Below are 17484 nucleotides of genomic sequence, written 5' to 3'. Positions count from 1 at the left end.
TTTTTAAATTTTGACTGGAGTAGAGTTGATTTACAATATTGTGTTCATTTCTCTGTACGGCAAAGTGAATCAGTTATACATACACAAATATCCACTCTCTCTCTTTTTTTTAGATTCTTTTCCCACACAGGCCGTTATAGAGTATGTGTGACTTTTATTTAAAAAAAAAAAAAAACCATCTGTTGGCTCTTTCTTATTCCCATTTTTTTTCTCATTTTGCAGTTTCCATAGTTACTGTTTCTATTGCTTCCCTTTCTCTTGTTTGGATGATGACCCTGCTTTCCAAAACCCTGAGAACCTTACTCCGGAATTGTGCGTTTCCCCTTTTCCTCCTGATTAACGTAAAGCAGGATCTGGAAAGCAGACAGATTCCGAGGCTAGGGCGAGGGGTGAGGACCCCAGCGCTGCCGTGTGACAGCTGCGCCACCCAGCAGAAAGTCACTTTCCTGTCTTTTCTCAGCATCACCATCTACAGAACCCAGATATTTCCTGGATTGCCGTGAGGATTAAACGATTGGTAACATATGGAAAACCCCGAGCAGGCCCTCAGTAAGCAGCAGCTGCAACTTGTACTGATGTCATCTTTATCGTCAGAAACATTTAGATACAAATGCTCATGCTTTGGCAAGGTCAAAGATTTTTCTATGAAATATTTACATCTGTATTCGCTCTCCTATTAGTTTGTTTTTGTTGTGCAGAGATATGAAATTGCAGAAACTATAATCGCTGCCTTTTGCGTTTTTTAGTGTCTTGACAACACATGATTGATGTTTTGTTAAATGCATTACAGACATTTTTGAAGTTATCAATTTTTTTCTACTTAATTCAAGGTTCTTTTAGGTCCTTCTTGTGATAAACCTTTTCCTGGTCTTGACCTACCTTTTTAATATTACTGATGTTCTGTGTTTCACGTAACTTTACAGAAGGTGCTGTATACTACTCCATCGTCTTCTAGCTGATACCCCACACTGGGAACTTTAAAAAAAAATTTTTTTAAGCCATTTACACTAAACAGGTCACTATCCACTAAAATTCCTCCTTTGAAGGTGGTATATTGACACTCTTAATTTAGAAGTAAACACTATTTCATTTTACATGGAAGAGTAGCCTTGTCCTTAAAAAGCAACAAGGTCTGGAATTCCTAGGTGGCACAGTGGTGAAGAATCCATCTGCTAATGCAGGGGACACAGGTTTGAGCCCTGCCCTGTGAAGATTCCACATGCCACAGAGCAACTAAGCCCGTGCACCACAACGATTGAGCCCCTGTGCCTCAACTATTGAAGCCCACACGCCTAGGGCCTATGTTCCACAACAGGAGAAGACACTACAATGAGGAGCCTGCACACCACAATGAAGAGTAGCCTCCGCTCGCTTCAACTAGAGAAAGCCCGTGTGCAGCAACGAAGACCCAACACAGCCAATAAATAAATAAAATAAATTTATTTTTAAAAAAAGCAACAAGGTCTAGCATAGGAGTAACACCTTCAGGTAAAATCCTTTATCATCAGAAGGGCCTCAGCGTGAGCCTCCCGTGGCCCTCACCACCCCTCCATGGAGAACACCCCGTGTCTCACTCCTTCCTTCTCTGGTCCAGCGGGAGGGTTATGCAGTGGACAGAGAAATCAAATCAAACACATCTATTAATTCAGGTTTCATAAGGGATCAAACTAAATGGACACCAAAGCCAACTGTGCATACCCTGTTGAGACCCCAGTCCTCGTTCACCGTCCCTCTGCAACTTGAAAACCAGCAGAGTGGCTGCTCTGTCACACTCTAGGCCCTTTGATTGATGGCCCTGAGGACAAACGCTGTAAGAGGTGGCAGAAAAGGGCAAGTGGCCCGGATAGGTTTATGCTCTTATTGTGGAATGAAAGGATGCTTGTCACATTAAAAACAAAAACAACAACACACACACACACAAAAACACGTCTATCAATTCTGTGCATCACAGAGAACTGGTCTGAAAAAGACGGGCAGGGAAAAGATAAGAAACGGATGCTGTCCATTGTTAGGCAACCTCCATGATAAATTTCTTCTGAGTCTTTATCTAGCCTGTTTGTTTCCTCACCTATGTAGCTGAAGCTAACATGTGAAGGGCTTCAGGTCTGACAGCACGAGGGCCATATGACTAGCCCCAAAGCAAACACAACTGTGAGCACGTACGCGGCACCTACATGGTAACAGCGATCAAAATTCCAATAGACGGTCAAGTTTGTCCTGGGCAGTTCATTATGGATAAGCAGCAAAGCCTGGTCCATCTTCAGCTCTGAGGGCCTTTTTTTGTCTAAGTCTGGTAAGAATTAGAAAAAAAAGAAAAGAAAAGAAAAATAAGGCACCTGAAAGATGTGTCAGAGACAAAGTGCATCGGAGTGGACAGTGGCTTCCCAGGACCCTGGGGTCTCTCGTCCCTCGTGCCGTGTCCACACAGGTGTGCACAGGCACATACGCACCCAGTTCCCTCCCACACCTGCGCCTCTACTGCAAACAAGGATTCAGTCAACACCATTCACACCTTACATCCACCAAGTGCTAAGGTGTGAGGGGCACCGAGTTTAGCTGTTTCCACACACCGTCTCTTTGATAATCTGACAACCTCATGGGCTGGGTATTTTCTCCATCCTACAGATGAAGAAATCAAGGCTCTTGTGGATTATACAACTGCCCATGGCCACAGAGTTTTTAAGTGAAATCACTGACGTGAACTCAATCTGTGTGATCCCAAAGCCCCAACTTTCCTGGCCCACGTTACTCAGCTCTGAGCCAGGATGGGCGGCTCGTGAGACCTGCAGGACCTCAGACCAGGGAGTCAGGATGTGCAGGGCAGCAGGGTCCCCAGGGCATCTGCACACCCTTTACAGTTTGAGAAGCTCTGCCTCATGTCACTGTGGCTTGGAGTTCTGCAGCTGCTGGTGTCCGCGGGGAAGGAGAGAGGGTGAGTCTGAAGGTCAGAAAGAGCCACTGCTCTGTATTCCCTGGGCTTAGAGCTCATCACTTTACCAGATGTTCTGAGGGTCCCATAAAGACGATGCACCTTCTACATTTCAGTCTGCCAATTTGGTGGGAAAACAGCAAACTGTTACTGGCTAAAGTTAAAGCAAAATGTTTCATCCAGGTCAACTGGGCCATTTATATCTGTTGTATTACATGAAAGACACATTACCATCTAGCTTCTAGGCAACAGGCAAAAAGGGAAACTTTTTCTTTAATTTTTTTATATTGGAGTATAGTTGATTTACAATGTGTTAGTTTCAGATGTACAGCATACATATACATGTATAACATATACATATACATGTATCCATTCTTTTTCAGATTCTTTTCCCATACACGGGTTATTATAGAATATTGAGTAGAATCCCCCGAGCTATACAGTAGGGCTTTGTTGATCATCTATCTTATATATATACAGTAGTGTGTATACGTTAATCCCAAGCTCCTAATTTACCCCCCCGCATTTCCCCTTTGGTAACCATATGTTTGTTTTTGAAGTTTGTGAGTCTGTTTCTGTTTTGTGAATAAGTTCATCTGTATCATTTTTTCTTAGATTCCACATATAAGTGATATCATACGATATCTGTCTTTCTCTGACTTACTTCACTTAGTAGGATAATCTCTAGTTGCATCCATGTTAATGCAAATGGCATTATTTCATTCTTTTTTATGGCCGGGTAATATTCCATTGTATGTATGTACCACATCTTCTTTATCCAATCCTCTATTGATGGGCAATTAGGTTGCTTCCATGTCTTGGCTATTATAGATAATGCTGCTATGAACACTGGGGTGCATGTATCCTTCTGAATTATGGTTTTCTCTAAATATAAGCCCAGGAGTGGGATTGCTAGGTCATATGGTAGTTCTATCTTTAGTTTTTTAAGGAACCTCCATACTGTTCTCCACAGTGGTTGTACCACTTTACTTTCCCACCAACAGTGTAGGAGAGTTAAGGGAAACTATTTAATAACACAACTAGAAAGGTAACAATCTAGCCTCTTCTATTCTGTAACATGAAAGCTTAATTCAGGGCTCCCCAGTACCTCATCTGGTTGACTCAGAACATTCTTCGCTGCAGCCAGCCTAAATCCCTCACTTTTAGAGTTTATCCTAATTTACCCTTATTTAGCTCTCAGTGAAGTCAAAACATAGAGTATGTAACTTTTAGTAATATACTGAAGCTTTTTTCCCCTTCAGGCTAAGTAAAGCTTCACCAGTCACCTTTTCTGTTCTTCGGTGGCCCTCTGGAGAGTGGCCAGTGGAAGCAGTGTCTGGGATCAGGAGTGTAACATGGTGGGTTAAGTGTGTGGACTCCACGCTGGGCCAACTTGAATTTGAACCCTGCCCCGCCTCAGTGTCCTCATCAATAAACTAGGGATGTAACCGTGTGTGCTTCGGAGGATTGCCAGGGAGGCTAAAATTGATAACACACGCGAAGTGCTTGGCACAGAACCTCAGACGAAGTAAGTGTCGGACAAGTGATGCGTATAAGGGTCCGGGCCACGTCCCGCCCACGCAGGGGACAGCAGGGGCGTCATCAGAACCAGCAGCGGGTGGTTACATAGTTCTTAAAGTTATTTCTTCCTCTTCATTTAACTTTATTTCTAGTTTCTCCCCATTCCCCGTTTCTTCCAATTAAAGAAACGATGCTATATCCTATACAAAAATTATGCTATAGAGATCTGAAAATCAACGTGCTCTTGACATAGTTCCTTAAGAATGAGCTTCCAGGAGTGAAATTTTTACCCAAGAATAGCTTTTTTTTTTTTTAATAAATAAATAAATTTATTTATTTGTTTATCACCTGCACTGGGTCTTCATTGCTGGGCACGGGCTTTCTCTAGTTGCAGAGAGCAGGGGCTATTCTTCATTGAGGTGCTCGGACTTATTGCCGTGGCTTCTCTTGTTGCGGAGCACAGGCTCTAGGCACGTGGGCTTCAGTTGTTGTGGCACGTGGGCTCAATAGTTGTGGCTCTGGGCTTTAGAGCACAGGCTCAGTAGTTGTGGCACATGGGCTTAGTTGCTCCGCGGCATGTGGGATCTTCCTGGATCAGGGATGGAATCCATATCCCCTGCACTGGCAGGCGGATTCTTAACCACTGCGCCATCAGGGAAGTCCAAGAATAGCTTTTTAAATAGTTTTTGATACGTTTAGCCAAATCCCTCTCCCAATTTAGCTGTGCCGGTTTATAAACACAAGTGTGTTGTTCATCAGCCCAGGTGACACAAATAACTGCACACTTGCTGTGCTCCAGGCCCCACAGCCTGTGAAATAGCTGCTGGTGCCTCCATTTTCCGGATGAGGTACATGATGCCTGGAGAGGTCTGGCAACTTGCCTGAGGTCACCCACCACACTGACCCACCAGTCTGACCAGCACCTAACCTCTATGCTCCCAGTCTCCTGAGACTAAGCAGATCTGATCCCTAGCAGCTGGGGCCAGTTTAATTTTTTTCCTTGCTTTTCAGCCTAATGTATAGAAAATACAATTTCCTTAGTATTTTAGTTCTGGACTAACAATTAGCAAGGTTTAGCATGTTTTCCAAATGTTGACCACCAGCATTTTCCTTTCCTGTGAGTTGCTGGAATGTTTATTTAACCACCCAGCCCCCGTGACGTTACACCCCTTCTTGGACATATTTGTCGTAATGTTTTCAAATATTTCTCTTCTTCATTTTCCTTGTTCAGCTTTGAGAGCTTCCATTTGCAAGTTCAGAGCCACCAGCTGCTGACTTTTCCTTCGTAATTGTTCTGTACAGCAGCAGCCCTTCTGCGGTGTAGTCACTATTGATCTTATTCATATTTCTGAGTCTTTAGTGGTGGGTGGAATACGGTTCTTGTCCCATGCTTACTTTTTCCATGTGAATTTCAGATTTTGAAAGCTCCTAATTGTCATCAATATTATTCAACATAAGGTTTTATGGAGTGCTAATGCTAGCTGAACATCAGAATTCCCTGGGAAGCTGAAGAAACAGAACAAAACAAAAATACCAGCGCCCTCGCCCCACCCCAGACCAATTAAATCAGAATCTCTGCCCAACCAGAATGATTTATTTTTCATATTTTTTAAATTGCAACATAGCTGATATACAATGTTAGTTTCAGGTGTACCACATAGTGATTCAGAATTTTTATAGATTATACTCCATTTAAAGGGACTACAGAGAGGACTTCCCTGGCAGTCCAGCGGTCAGGACTCCACCAATCCGCTGCAGGGGGCCCGGGTTTGGTCCCTGGTTCGGTCCCTGCTTGGGGAACTAAGATCCCACAACCCTCATGGCCAAAGATAAATAAGTAAATAAATAAATAAAGTTACTATAAAATATTGGCTATATTCTTCATGCTATGCAATATATCCTCGTAGCGTATTAATTTTATACATAGTAGTTTATATCTCTTAAACCCCTACCCCCACTGTTGTCACTCCCCCTTCCCTCTCCCCACTGGTAACCACTAGTTTTGTTCTCTGTATCTGTGAATCTACTTCTGTTTTGTTATATTCGTTCGTTTGATTTTTAGGGTCCACATATAAGTTATAACATACAGTATTTACCTTTCTCTGACTTATTTCACTAAGCACAACATCCTAAAGGTCCATCCATGTTGTTGCAAATGGCATTATTCCATTCTTTTTTATGGCTGGGTAGTATTCCATTGTATACATGTACCACATCTTCTTTATCCATTCATTTGTTGACGGACATTTCGGTTGCTTCCTTGTCTTGGCTATTGTAAATAGTGCTGCTATGAACACTGGGGTTCATGTATCTTTTTAAATTAATGTTTTCATTTTCTTTAGTTATATACCCAGGAATGGAATTGCTGGATCACATGGTAGTTCTATTTTTAGTTTTTTGAGGAATCTCCATACTGCCCTCCATAGTGGCCGTGCCAATTTACATTCCCAACAGTGCACAAGGGTTCCCTTTTCTCCACACCCTCTCCAGCACTTGTAATCTCCCCAAAACAAAAGCAACAAAAAACCTCCTGAGTAATGCTAACGTGCAGCCAAGGCTGAAGACGACAGCTAGAGGCACGTGAGTGGAAGGCCAGGGGATTCTGACACCTTGTACCTTTTTGTATTATCTGAACATTTTTTAAAAAGTCAGTGAGTCTGTGGGATTAGCAGATGCAAACTATTATATACAGAATGGATAAGCAACAAGGTCCTACTGTACACACACGGAGCTATATTCAATATCCTGTGATAAAGCACAATGGAAAAGAATTATATGTATATATATATAAAGAATATATATATCATACATATATCATATATACATATCTGAATCACTGTGCCATACAGCAGAAATTAACACAACACTGTAAATCAACTATACCTCAATAGAATAAATTTTTTAAAAACCCAATGAGTCTGTAACCTGTATCTCTCTCTCTCACACACCCACACACACCCCAGACGAAATTCCTAAGCCATCCAATAGGATGCCGAAATTGAAACTGACGCTCAGTTGCTAGAAAAAGCTGCCAACTTCCATACAGCTGACCGTAGAAATACCAGGACAGCCTCAAGCAGCACTGCATACAACAAACAGTTCCCTCTTCCTCTCTACAATGTCTCTGTGAGGAAATACACCAAAGTCACCTTTCAATACTGCCCGAGTAACTGTGCTCGTATATGAGACATTTACTTCATTTCCAAATATTTAATTTCTGGTTCTAGCTCCCTGCTCCGAAGTGACTTGGCTGAGCATATTTTAAAAGAGGTATTCTACTTAATGTTTTTGTTTGTTTTCAAGTAAACTTGAGTCCTGAAATCATATAAAGGAGTTCTTGGTAGGAGTCTGTCCCGCCCAAACTTGGACTCCAGGTGGCACTAAAAGCCTGGCTGACCTGGGATACAGCTCTGTGGACAGAGCTGGGGTGGGGAGCTTCAGAATGCTACTGTCGGTTCTCCCTCACTACGTAGAATCACTACTGAGAAACTACGTTTTTCCTATAATAATGATCACTATTAACTGACGCTAAAGCACAAAAATAGAGCGTTGAACGGGATCTGTCCCTCACAAGTTGTGACAGGGGAGACTGCGTCACCCCTTGAGGTCTGTCGCTAGATTATAAAAGGGAGGGAGTGGACGAGCTTGAGCTCGGGGGCGAGGGAGACAGTGTTTAAACTTAATCAGCTAAGACACTTTTTCAAAATTCATTTTGTCTCTGCCCTACACCACTTTGATTGGGGAGGAGGGGCAGTTTGAACCACACACACGGACACGAAAACCGCCGCGTTCTGATACAAAGGGGACGGGAGGAGGGGGAGGAGAGACAGGGGGCCCTCGGCTTCCCAGGTGATGAGAACACCTTCCCCAACACGGACCGAAGCGGGTTTGCTGCACTAGTCTGATCCCACCAGCGCGGACCACAGCATCCTTTGGGGAGGGGCTTGGGACTGAGATCTTCTAGGGCCCTGGGTCCTCGTCCAAGGAGTCTAGCGGGAGCTCCTGGAACTGGCCTTTTTTCCCGCTTCCCCGGCGAGCTCGGAGACGAGGCGAGCTGGGGAAACGCTCGCTGAGCGGAGGTCCAGCTCTCCTCTCCTCCCCGCCGGACAGCAGCACCGCCCCGGCCGACCCCCGCCCCGGGCCGCGGACCTCGCCCGGGGTCCCCCCGCAGGCCGCGGCGCTCCGCCCGTCACCGTGCCAGCAGCCCGGGAGGCCCGCTCGAGATCCGACCCCGCGGCTCGGCCGCCAGCTCCCGCGCCCGCTGCGCCCCCGGCCCGGGCCGCAGTGACCGGTGGCCCAGCCCCGCCGACCCGGCCTCTCGGTCCCGCCGCGCACGGGGCTCCGGCGGGTCCCCCGCAGCCCCTGCCCGACTCCGATCAGCTCTGCCCTCGGCGCGGAGCCGGGGGGGGGGGGGGGACAGGTCTCCCGGTCAAAGGCACCCGATGAAGACCGAGGCGCCCCGCGCGCGCCCTCCCGCGGGTCGGCCCCCGTGCACGGGCCCCGGCCCCGCCCCGGCAGCGCGGCGGAAACGACACGCGAGTTCCGGGCGCCGCTGCTCCCGAGCCTGCCCGCCCGCGCGCCGCCCCGGGGAGGGGACGGCCGCCGCCCCGCGGGCCCGGCCGGAGCGCGCACTCACCTGGCGTCGGGGAGCCGCCGGGGGCCAGCAGCGCGGCGCTCAGCACGGACGCGGCCAGCAGCAGCGCGCCCAGCGCCCGGCCCGCGGCCCCGCACATGCCGCCCGCCGGCCCCGCGCCGCTCCCGCCACCGCCGCCGCCGCCGCCTCCGCGCCCCCGGGGCCCGCGCCGCTCCGCCGCGCACGGCCGCGCGCCCCTCATCGCCCTGCTCTCGGCCCGGGCGCTGCGCGCGAGTCACAGGGGGGCGGGGCGGGGGCGGGGCCGGCCTTCCGCGGGAGGGGGAAGCTCACCCAGCTCCCCTCCCAGGCCCCTCCCACTGCGCAGGGCATCTTGTCCCCGGGAGAGACGCGTCCGGAAGGGAGGTCCCCGCGGCCCCCGAGCCGCCGCTCCGTGGTCCCTCACCACCCGCTGAGCAACACTCCGCTGAATCCCTGCGTCCGGCCATTCGCCGTACAGACGGGTGTTCGTGCCCCCTGTCCACTGTGCTGAGTCCCAGCCCCCAAGGCGTCTGCCGTCCAGAGGGCGAGTTGCGACATAAAAGCCACCGTGTGCTACCACCACTCGGAACAGCTGCTTGCCAGTCCCCGATGAACCGAAAGGCACGCAGGCAAGATGACCCCGCGGTGACACTCCCAGCTACGCGCCCGGGGAAACTCATGCGTATGCTGGAGGCAGAGTGGTTTGAAACTGCAAACACTTGTAAACGATCTGAATGTCCGTCAGTGGAGAAAATGGATGAATTGTGGTGTAACGTATACAGCAGTAGACATGATCTAGCGCTCCCTGTATCCACAGGGATGCATCTCAAAAATAAGGCTGAGGGGAAAATGCAAGCTGCAGAAATATCTTTGTAATAACATACATAAAGTGTAAAGCCAAGCAAAACAGTAGTATATGTTGTTTAGGCTTATATGCATGTGTAATAAAAGTATAAAGATATACATGGAAAGTTAAGCCGTGGTTGGAAATAGGGCGGGGGGCACAATGTTGAGGGCCAGCTTGACGGTGGGCTTCAACCAGTGAAGTTATTGCTTAGGTAGGGTGACAGGTTTATGGGTGCTCTCTATATTATTTTTTATACTTCTCTGTATATTGAATGACTTGATAATTTTGCAAAGCTACAATACAGTGCAATGCATGCTGTGTTCATAGAAGGATAGCATTTGATGGAAGCCCCTAAGGTAGTCTGGGAAGGCTCCCAGGAGAAGGGAGGAAGAGCATTCCTAACAGGGACTTCCCTGGTGGTGCAGTGGTTAAGAATCCACCTGCCGATGCAGGGGACGTGGGTTTGAGCCCTGGTGGGGGAAGATCCCACATTCCCCAGAGCAACTAATCCCATGCACCATAACTACTGGGCCCAGGTGCTGCAACTACTGAAGCCCGTTCGCCTATGCTATGCAACAAGAGAAGCCACCACCCTGAGAAGCCTGCACACTGCAAGAAGAGTAACCCCTGCTCGCCACAACTAGAGAAAGCCAGCGCAGCAAGCAGACCCAACACAGCCAAAAAAAAAAGTGTTCAGTTCAGTGACATTAAGTACATTCATATTGCTGTGCAACCTTCACCACCATCCATCTTCAGAACTTTTTCATCATCCTCAAGTGAAACTCTGTATCCATTAACACTAACTCCCCATTCACCAACCTGCCCCACTCCGACCCCAAGTCCCTGGCAGCCACCAGAATGTTGCTATGAACATGGTGTACAAATACCTGTTCTGAGTACCTGTTTTAAATTCTTTTGGGTATATACCCAAAAGTGGAATTCTTAGATCATGTGTTAATTTTTTGTATGATTCTTTGAGAAACTGCCATACTGTTTTCTATAGTGGCTGTACCATTTTACATTCCCACCAGCAGTTACACAAGGATTCTAATTTCTCCACATCCTCATCAACACATTTCCCTTTTTTCTTTTTCCTTTTTTTTTTTTAGAATAACAAAAAAATATTTTACTAAAACATAAGATTTACAGAAGTTTCCAGACAAGCCATACAAAATGGTCACAAGCTTTTTCTTGAAGGGAGGATTCTACATTTGACAGCAAAGCCACAATGTTATTAGTGAGGGCTGTGATGTTTGTTTAATGTTTGCATTTTGGTTCAAACAGTCAAGCTTGTCCATCTACAGCGTCTAAATAAAGTTAGACTTGGCTAGAGAGCATATTCTAAAGAACTGGTTAGCTGCTTTTAACCAATGCAATTAGATCACCATAAAAGGGGGGAAAGGAGCTCATAAAATTAAAATAAAACTACCTTCCCCCCACCACCAAAAAAAATAAAATAAAATAAAGAAAAACACCCACACCCCTGCAGCTAACCCTGACAACTACTTTCATTCACGGTGCTTTATACTTAAACCATGATGGGGGAAATGAATAAAAGCAGAGAAGGGCCACTGCTTTTAAACGTTTCACAACAATCCAGATGATACTTCTAGCCTCTGCTCATGCTTTACAACAGTGAATCAGGACAAGACATAGATTTGCTAATGTGCATTTAATCACCAAAGGACTGAAGATGTCTGGGCTTTTATTCTGTAATGTTTCTAAGACTGTGTCCGTTAAATGCAAACAAAAAAGGAACAAGTCTTGGCAGAACAGGAGAAGTGATGCACACTTGATCAGATCGATTTAAATATTATTCATGGCATATAGCCTAGTCCATGCTCTAGCTGTTTCTATGGCTTGGGCTTCATTGGTCTTCCACTGCTCCGCTACATCATTTGCTAATGGATCATGTGGATTGGGAGCACTTAACAAAGCCTGGATCGAGAGCAGAACTGTGCGGATCTGCAGTGCTGGGGACCACTTATCTTTCAAAATATCTAAACACATTCTTCCCAACTTGTCTACATTAGGATGATAAATTTTGGTCATGAAACGTACTTTAGGGGCTGCCATTGGGTATTCTTCTGGAAGGAATAGTTCAAGTTTAAAAGTCCCTCCCTCAAAGGGGGAATCCTGAGGGCCAGCAATGACCACATGAAAATAACAGGCGTTGCTCTCATCTGGTTCTGCTTTAATGCCGGGAACTGGTTCTGCCAGCAGACGCTGGGTTTCCTTGATAATCCTGCGGGGCAGCCTGGCCATCTTGTCAGATCCCGAGTTCGGTCTCTGGTCTCGTCTCTGGCTCCGCTCGCCTCACGCCTCTTTTTCTTTTTAATAATAGCATTCTAATGGATGTTAAGTAGTATTTTATTGTGGTTTTGATTTGCATTTCCCTAATGATGAGTGATGTTAGGCATCTTTTCATGTGTTACTTGGCCATTTGTGTATCTACTTTGGAGAAATTTCTATTCAAGTCCTGTGCCCATTTTTGAATCAGATTGCTTGATTTTGTTGTTGTTAAGTTGTAGATGTTCTTTATAAATACTGTATATCAATCACTTATCACATATATGATTTGCAAATATCTTCTCCCATTCCATGGTTGCCTTTTTCACTGTTGATAGTAACCTTTGATGCACAAAAGTTTATAATTTTAATGAAGTCCAATTTATCTACCTTTTGTTTTCTGTGCTTTGGTGTCACGTCCAAGAAATCATTGTTAAATCCATTATCATGGAGCTTTCCCTTCTAAGACTTACAGTTTTAGCTCTTGGATCCATTTTGAGTTAACTTTTATATACAGGGTCCAACTTGCTTTTTACGTGTTGCTATCCAGTTTTCCCAGCACCATTCGTTGAAAATAATGTACTCTCCCCATTGAATGGTCATGGCACCCTTGTCGAAAACCACTTGGCCTTATATGTGAGAGTTTATTTCTGGGCTCTCCATTCTATTCCTTCGATCTATTTCTCTGTCTTTATGATTCAGTACCATATTGTTTTTTGTTGTTGTTTTGTTTTGTTTTATAAATTTATTTATTTATTGGCTGTGTTGGGTCTTCATTGCCACACACAGGGATTGTCTAGTTGTGGCGAGCAGGGGCTACTCTTTGTTGTGGTGTGCGGGCTCCTCATTGCCGTGGCTTCTCTTGTTGCAGAGCACGGGCTCTAGGTGCATGGGCTTCAGTAGTTGCAGCACATGGGCTCAATAGTTGTGGCTCACGGGTTCTGAAGTGCAGGCTCAATAGTTGTGGCACATGGGCTTAGTTGCTCCACAGCATGTGGGATCTTCCTGGAGCAGGGATCAAACCCATGTCCCGTGCATTGGCAGGTGGATTCCCAACCACTGCACCACCTAGGAAGTCCAGTACCATATTGTTTTGATTACTATAGCTTTGTAGTAAGTTTTGAAATTGAGTGTGAGACCAACTTTGTTCTTTTTTTCTCAAAATTGCTTTGGCTATTCAGAATCCCTTGATTCCATATAAATTTTAGATGGTTTTTTCTATCTACAAAAAAACACCGTTGGGATTTTGATGAATATTGCATTGAATCTGTAGATTGCTTTGGGTAGTACTGACATATCAACTGTATTGAGTCTTCCAGTGAACAGGAACGGTCTACCCAGTTCCTTCATGAACAGGGTACTCACTGTGCATTTGATGTGTATTTTCCTGATGACTAATGATGTTGAGCATCTTTTCATGTCCTTACTGGCTATTTGAATATCTTCCTTGGAGAAATGCCTATTCAGATCCTCTGCTCATTTTTTTTCTTTGCCAGTTGTTAAATCAAGTTGTTTGGTTTTTGTTGTTGTTGAATTGTTGGAGTTCTTTATATATTCTGTATACAAAGTCCTTATCAGATGTATGATTTGCAAATATTTTCTCCCATTCTGTGAATTGTCTTTTTACTTTATTGACAATGTCTTTTGAAAAACAAAAGTTTAAAATTTAGAAGTCCAGTTTACCTATGTTTTTCTTTTGTTACTCATGCTTTTAAGTAACAGAATAGGAATCCAAAGCCAAATCTAAGTTCATGAAGATGAACCCTATGTTTTCTTCCAACAGTTTTATAGTTTTTTGCTCTTATATTAAAGTATTTGACCCATTTTGAGTTAATTTTTGCATATGGTGTAAAGTAAGGGTCCAGCTTCACTCTCGTGCATGTGCCTATCCAGTTGTCCCAGAACAAGTTGTTGAAATGTCTACGATTCTTTATATTCCTTTGACTACTCCACACACTGCAGTCTGACCTTTGCTACTACTACTGCCCTGAAACTGCTGTCACCAGGTCACTAATGAACTGATGGCTAAATTGAATGAATACTTTTCAGTCCTTTCCTTTTTGAAATACCCCTTGACTGCTGTGGTATCACATTCCCCTAGTTTTCTCCTACCACTTTGACTTCTTCCTCTCAAGTCTCTGCCCATCCCCAGGACTCCTGGTTTCTATTCTCAGCCCTACACGTTACCTGGGTAATTGCTTCCTCTTTCATGATTTCACTTACCACCTATGTACTGATTTTCCCCAAAGACTTAACTCTCCTGACTTTTATATCAATTTTATTCACAAATCATATATCTGACTGGTATCCAGTATATATAGAGAACTTCTACAACTCAGCAAAAAACCCACAAACCATCCAATGAAAAAAGTGGGATTTGAATAGACATTTCTACAAAGAACACCTCAAACTCAACATTTCCCAAATAACTCTTCTCTGCTTCACATTTGCTGCTTTGTGGGTGCTACATCTGTACATGGCACGCCATCCATGTGACTTCCCAAGGGAGAAACTCAATTTAGCTATAATAAAATGCAACCATTTAAAGTATTCATTTCAGTGAGTTTTGATACATTTATATACTTGTGTCACCGCCCCTACAGATGTAACACAAAACATCTCTCTCTCCTGGAACTTCCTGTGTGCTTCATCCCATTCCATCCTTTCTCCGCTGCTGGCCCCAGGCAATGGCTCTGCTTTATTCTTACAAAGATTAGAATTTCTTTTCCAGCATTTCTTAGTTGGAATCATAAAGTATGGTATATGCCTTTTTGAGTCTGTCTTCTTTTGTTCGGTGTGATGTTTATGAGATCTATCCATGTTTGTTGCTTGTATATATTTTGTTAAATTTACTTATGTAGGGATGTCCCTGGTGGTCCAGTGGTTAAGAATCTGCCTTCCAATGGTGAATGAAGATCCCAGATGCCGCAGGGCAGCTAAGTCTGCATGTGCCACAACTACTGAGCTCACACGTTCTAGAGCCTGTGCACTCTGGAGCCCACATGCTGCAACGAAGAGCCCACTCGCCACAACGAAGGATCCCACATGCCTCAACGAAGATCCTGCGTGCCGCAACTAAGACCCGACGCAACCAAATAAATAAATTTAAAAAAATTATTGATAGTAAGGACTTACTAATACTACCATATTTTCTGGATGCTTTATAGTTCCTTTTTTCCTGTTTCCATCTTCCTTTGTGAATTAACAACTGTCCATAGTGGTATGCTTTGATTCTCTTCTGTCTTTTGTGTATCTACTGTAGGCTTTTACTTTGTGGTTACCATAAAGCTTACATAAAACATCTTATAACAGTCTTTTTAAGCTGGTAACAACTTAACTCTGATTGCATACAAAAACTCTACCCTTTTACTTCCCACTCCCATTTTACTTTTGATGTCAGTTTACATCTTTTTATACTGTGTATCAATTAACAAATTATTGTGGCTATAGTTATCTTAATACTTTTTTCCTTTAAACTTTATAATAGAGTTTAGTGATTAACAAGCCATCATATACAGTAGCAGAATATTTTGAATTTGATTATGTACATACATTTACCAGGATGATTAATGTTTTCATGTCACTGATTTGCATCCTTTCATTTCAGCTTGACGAACTCCTTTCTGCATTTCTTGTAAGGCATGTCTAGTGGTGATGGACTCCATCAGCTTTTGTTTGTCTGGGAAAGTCTTTATCTCTCCTTCATTTCTGAAGGACAGCGTTGCTGGGTAAAGTATTCTAGGTTGGCAGTTCTTTTCTTTCACCACTTTGAATATATCCTTCCACTCCCTCCTGGCCTGTAAGATTTCTGCTGGGAAATTCTCTGATAGCCTTATGGGGGTTCCCTTGTATGTGAGGACCTTTTTTTTTTTTTCTCTTGCTGTATTAAAAAATTCTTTTATCTTTGATTTTAGACAGCTTTATTTTCATGTCTTAAAGAAGATTCAAAAGAAAAAGATTCAACAATCTTTTGGGGGACCTATGAGATTCATGAACCTGGACCTCCAAATCTCTCCCCCGATTTTGGGGAGTTCTGAGCCATTATTCTTTAAAATAAACTTTCTTCCCCCTTTCCCCTTTCTTCTTCTGGGACTCCAATAATGCCTAGATTGTCTCTTTTGACGGTTATCCATAATTCACACAGGCTTTCTTCACTCTTTTTCATTCCTCTTATTTTGTTCTCCGGAGTGGATAACTTCAAATGACTTGTCTTCAACTTGCTGTCTCAGTGAGACAAAGAACGAGGTCGTCAACTTCCAGTATTACTGAGATCCTCCTGCTTGATCATCTGCTGTTGCTCCGCTGCACTTTTCATGTCATTCATTGTAGAATTCAGCTCCAGAATTTGTTTCGCTCTCTTTTATAAGTTCTAGCTCTGTTAAACTTCCTGTCTTATTCATGTATTATTTTTCTTATTTCATTGAACTGTCTTCACGTTTTCTTCTTTATAACAACTAATTTGAATTCTTTATCTGGCAAATCACAGATCTCCACTTCTTTGGGATCCGTTACTAGAAAATTATAATGTGCCTTTAGCAGTATCTTTCCTTGGTTTTTCATGCCCCATGAAGTGTTGAATTGCTGTCTTCACGTGTGAAGAGGCAGCCACCTCTTCCAGGATTTAGTGATTGGCTTTGGAGGAGAAATACCTTCTATCAGTCCTACCAGGGATTCTGAGGCTTTTCCAGAACTTTTCTATGGACATGCCTGTGTCATATTTCTTGATCCCTCCTTGGGGGCAGTTCTTAAGATTATCTGCCTTCTCTTTGTCCAAAGCTAGGCTGAGTGCTGGCAGCTTCCTGTTTGCTTTCCCTTGGGCACTGCTGATTGTTCACATCTGTGTTCTTTCTCCCAACCCCGCAGAGTCAGGATTTCTGCATGTGCTCACTAGGTTTCTGCAAAGGCTCTCTCACCACCCTCTGGGGTGTGCACAGGGATCCAGTCGTGGGTTGGGGGGTGTGTGTGTGTGTATGTGTAGGTGAGGCGTACAGAACATTGGGGACTCCCTGGCTTCACATTTTAAATTACCGTTAAATGATCAAAAGTCACACGAGAATAGTTGATTACTGAAATTGAGTAACATTTGTTTTTAAAATAATGGGGGTGTGGATATACAGTCAGCCTTTTTACCACGTCCTGTGTGAGATAAGCTCCCCACCCCACTCCCACCTACACGTGCCTTGTTCTCAGAACACTCACGTGTCCATCTCTGAACCAGCTACAATCCCTGAAGGCTCTCAGAAGCTTGGGGTGTTTGAGGCACCACATGAGATAATGAGAAAGCAC

The 17484-nt window shown here is 44.4% G+C and overlaps 2 protein-coding genes across 3 annotated transcripts in view; both read right to left on the bottom strand.

The window, feature by feature from the left end:
• HGSNAT (heparan-alpha-glucosaminide N-acetyltransferase) overlaps positions 1-9285 on the bottom strand; it is a 43422-nt gene extending 34137 nt beyond the window's left edge. For both annotated transcript variants that reach the window (XR_009047726.1, XM_057697068.1), the window contains exons 1-2: positions 9087-9285; positions 2175-2290 (exon numbers count right to left, since the gene is read on the bottom strand). Coding sequence is in view for 1 of the 2 variants with exons in the window: in XM_057697068.1 (XP_057553051.1) it covers positions 2175-2290; positions 9087-9285 (315 nt within the window). In the remaining variant the exon portion in view is untranslated. The remainder of the gene's footprint in view (positions 1-2174; positions 2291-9086) is intronic.
• Positions 9286-11014: 1729 nt separating this feature from the next.
• Positions 11015-12201, bottom strand: LOC130830277 (ubiquitin-conjugating enzyme E2 N-like). The gene has a single exon (XM_057697418.1). The coding sequence runs from the start codon at positions 12172-12174 to the stop codon at positions 11716-11718; it is 459 nt and encodes a 152-aa protein (XP_057553401.1). The 5' UTR covers positions 12175-12201; the 3' UTR covers positions 11015-11715.
• Positions 12202-17484: the final 5283 nt, after the last annotated feature.

This window comes from Hippopotamus amphibius, chromosome 10 (genome assembly GCF_030028045.1).
Source record: "Hippopotamus amphibius kiboko isolate mHipAmp2 chromosome 10, mHipAmp2.hap2, whole genome shotgun sequence".
Taxonomy (NCBI): Eukaryota; Metazoa; Chordata; class Mammalia; order Artiodactyla; family Hippopotamidae; genus Hippopotamus; species Hippopotamus amphibius.
This window is presented reverse-complemented; position numbering and strand designations above follow the sequence as displayed.